Raw genomic sequence first — 3711 nt, forward strand, 5'->3', positions numbered from 1 at the left:
ATGGCAGACACAAAGGAGAGAAATCAAACGTCCATCACAGGATTTATCCTCCTGGACTTTGGGAATCTCCATGAACTGAAAATTCTTCTCTTCCCGCTGTTTCTACTGATCTACATTGTGACAGTGGCTGGGAACATCCTCATTGTTGCACTAGTTGTGTCCGATCAGCACCTTCACACCCCCATGTACTTCTTCCTGGGGAACTTGTCCTGCTTGGAGACCTGCTACACCTCCACCATCCTGCCCAGGATGCTGGCCAGTCTCCTGACTGGGGACAGATCCATTTCTGTTTGTGGCTGCCTGGTACAATTTGATATCTTTGGTTCTCTGTTAGCTGCAGAATGTTGTCTCTTATCAGTGATGTCTTACGATCGGTATTTAGCCATATGCAAACCACTGCATTATGCAGCCCGCATGAATAGTAGATTTTCCTTCCAGCTAGCAGCTGGGTCTTGGCTAAGTGGGTCTGTAGTCAGCACCATCACAGCATGTTGGCTATCACAATTGATTTTCTGTGGCCCCAATGAAATTGACCATTTCCTTTGTGATTACACCCCATTGATAAAACTATCCTGCAGTGACACCAGCTTGATGGTTCTTGTGATTTCCCCTGCCAGTTTCATATTCATTCTTCCCCCATTTCTATTAACCCTAGCATCTTACGTGGCTATCATCAGCACTGTCCTGAGAATCTCTTCCAGCGCTGGGAGGCAAAAGGCTTTTTCCACCTGCTCCTCTCACCTCATCGTGGTGACAATTTTCTATGGGACCCTATTCGTTGTCTACATGCTCCCAGACACTGCTGCACTGCGAGACCTGAACAAAGTGTCCTCCGTCTTCTACACCATCCTGACTCCCGTGGTCAATCCCCTCATCTACAGCCTGAGAAACAAGGAGGTCAAGGAGGCCCTGAGAAAAGCTCTAAGTAAGACTATGGCTTTTATAACCAATCACAAACTTTTTTCTCAACATTTATTGTAAGTTGCAATAAAATGGATATAATGGGAGCTCATCAAGTGGTGTAATATAGCACACCACAGCGCACGTGGGAGCCCTGAATTATTCGAGCAGTTCTATTACCTACAGTGAGACCCCTGGTGTGCAGGAAGGCCAGTTTCTAAGTAATGATTGCAGCGCCAGGTGTTCGCTGACTCATAAGGCACGGTCTGGATGGACCTGGATCTGCCTGGGGTAAAGTGAGCTGAAGGAGCTGCACTGCGAGATGGGCAGAGCATGTCCAGCCCACCCTGAACTGAACTCCACTGATGTCAGTGGGGACTTAAGGGGTTTATTCCTGATGAAGTTCCCTACAGTGCAGCAGGTCTACGCGAGGTATATGATGTTTGCAGTGTTGTTTTAGCTGTGTTTTTCCCCAGGATATAAGAGAGACAAGGTAGGTGAGGTAATATCGTTTATTGGTCCAGCTTATGCTGGTGAAAGAGACAAGCTTTTGAATTTACACAGAGGTCTTCTTGAGATCCGGGACAGGTACTCGGCATTTCACAGCTGCATACATATGTGGAACAGATAAGGCCTTAACACGTTGCAAGAGGCTATTCAAGGTGAAGTGGGCAGTTAACACCTCTCCAGTCACAGGACAAAAAGGGTTGGAGTATGTCTACACTTACTATTTAAAGGGCAAAAAGTCCCTTTTTTGCGTTAAAACTACTGGACTGTCTACCCTTGACTTTTTGCAGTGAAACTTACAGCTCTGGGATAGCTGCCCTACAGCGCTGCTCTCATCGGGGATGGAAGTGCTGGTAGTGTAAACACTCTCTGACGCCTGAGGAATTGAGTGAGTACACAAACCAGCGCTTTACTTTCACCGGTCCCCTATCACCAGTGAAACTTACAGCATTACAACTTACAGGTTACAACTTAATAATTAAGGCCATGATTTTTGCTGTATAGCAGATTTATGAATTTAAGAATCATGAAACAATTACAACCCATACTCACTGGGGACCACATTCTGAATGATATCTTTCCTGAACCCCCTCCTCTGGCCTTCAAACACACCCCTGCAACCTCTCCAACCTCATTATCAGAAGCAAGCTCCCCACACACCAGGAGCCACCAACTCAAAGCAGCACCAGCCTCTGCCATAACAACAGATGCAAAACCTGCCAACATATCTTCACTGCCACAGTAGTCAAAACCCCCCACAACACACATTTCTAGATCCATGGGCCCTACACATGCCTATCACAACATGTGGCATACCTCAGCTGGTAGGCCTTCTCAGAGCAAGCCAACCACATACCAAATGGCAGGGAGAGGAGAAGGCCTCTCTTATAAACTTTAGCCCACTGCTTAGGGCACTCACCAAGAATGTGGGAGACCCACAGTTCAATTTCCCCCTCTGCCTGAGAGGAAGAAGGGAATTGAAGAATGGTTCTCTACATTTTACATACATGCTCTAACCATTGGGGAAAAGATAGGCTTGAAGGATTAGATTTGTATCTCTAAATGTCCCGTACACATCAACTTTACAGTACACACAAAAAAGAATGAAAACAATATTTCCGTTGCTAAGAATAGAAATTTACAGATAGGCAAAGTAAGAAAAATGCTGCTTGAGAATTTATTAGAGTTTGATTTAAGGATATTTGCCTTGTATATTTTGACTCGTGATGTTGTCAGCGTGTGTTGTAATGGTTGTAAAGCTTTAACTTTTAAAAACCAACATCTCCTGTCATTAAACAATTATCGTCTGACCAGCTCTGTTGTGTGACTCACCCGCACAATTTCCCACACCTCTGATTGTTTAAATCAATAAAAATCTGGAAAAAACAATACTTAAAACTCAAATGCAAAAATTGATAAAAATAGAAAAAAATGCTTAAAAGTACACATTGATATTATACGCTGAAATTATAAAAAAATAAAAATTGAATTCTGCCAAGCCTAACTAAAGGGTATCCAAATGTGGTGCTCTTCCAGTCTCTCCTGTTAAAGCTGTTGTACTGTATATAAACAATTAAATATGCACTGGGCCTCAGAGTGAGCAAAAGTGACTCTGTATCCCAGTGGTCAGGTCAGTCATTGGAGAGATGGAAGATCCTTGTGCTAATTCCTTCTCCTGATCAACCAGAGGCCCTGCCCCCGCAACGCCTCTTCCCAAGGCCCTGCCCCCGCATTGCCTCTTCTCTGAGGCCCCAGCCCCACACTGCCTCTTCCCCCAAGGCCCCGCCTCCATGCCACCCCTTCCCTCGAAGCTCCACCCTCATCCTGCACCTTCCCCCGAGGCCCTGCTCCGGCGCCACCTCTTCTCCTGAAGGCCCTGCAACTTGCTTGCGGGCCACCTCCCGCCTCTCACTTGCCCTTAAGGCCAGTAAAAAGTGGTGGGGCCATGGCCCCCTGGCTCCCCCTATTCCAGCACCCCTGTGTCCCTCTGGCCATTTTGTGTAGAGTTATGTGTGTTCAGAGCCTGCCTACTGGACAAGGTTTCGCAGGTGAGATAAGCTGGGCAACACCCATCTTCACGGGTTTGTGGATCATGCTGAGGCTTCCACGGACGCACGCCCAGAGACACAAAATAAGACACTTTGGGAATGTTTACAGTGCACATTTAGGTGCCTAGGTCCAGATTTGTAAAGGTATTTTTAAAGGTAGGGATTTCAATGGGTGTTAGGTGCTCAGAGGCTTTTGAAAATCCCACTAGGCACCGAAATACCTTTAAGAATCTAGCCAGAAGTAAGTTTAGGTGCC

General features: G+C 46.1%; 1 protein-coding gene across 1 annotated transcript; it reads left to right on the forward strand.

Moving 5' to 3' along the window:
• LOC144258671 (olfactory receptor 10A4-like) lies at window positions 1-981 on the forward strand. The gene has a single exon (XM_077806863.1). The coding sequence runs from the start codon at window positions 1-3 to the stop codon at window positions 979-981; it is 981 nt and encodes a 326-aa protein (XP_077662989.1).
• Window positions 982-3711: the final 2730 nt, after the last annotated feature.

This window comes from Eretmochelys imbricata, unplaced genomic scaffold (assembly GCF_965152235.1).
Source record: "Eretmochelys imbricata isolate rEreImb1 unplaced genomic scaffold, rEreImb1.hap1 Scaffold_33, whole genome shotgun sequence".
NCBI classification, from domain to species: domain Eukaryota; kingdom Metazoa; phylum Chordata; order Testudines; family Cheloniidae; genus Eretmochelys; species Eretmochelys imbricata.

What these genes read in the sequence shown, in the direction of transcription:
- LOC144258671 (XM_077806863.1), top strand. Translation starts at nt 1, where the DNA reads ATGGCAGACACAAAGGAGAGAAATCAAACGTCCATCACAGGATTTATC.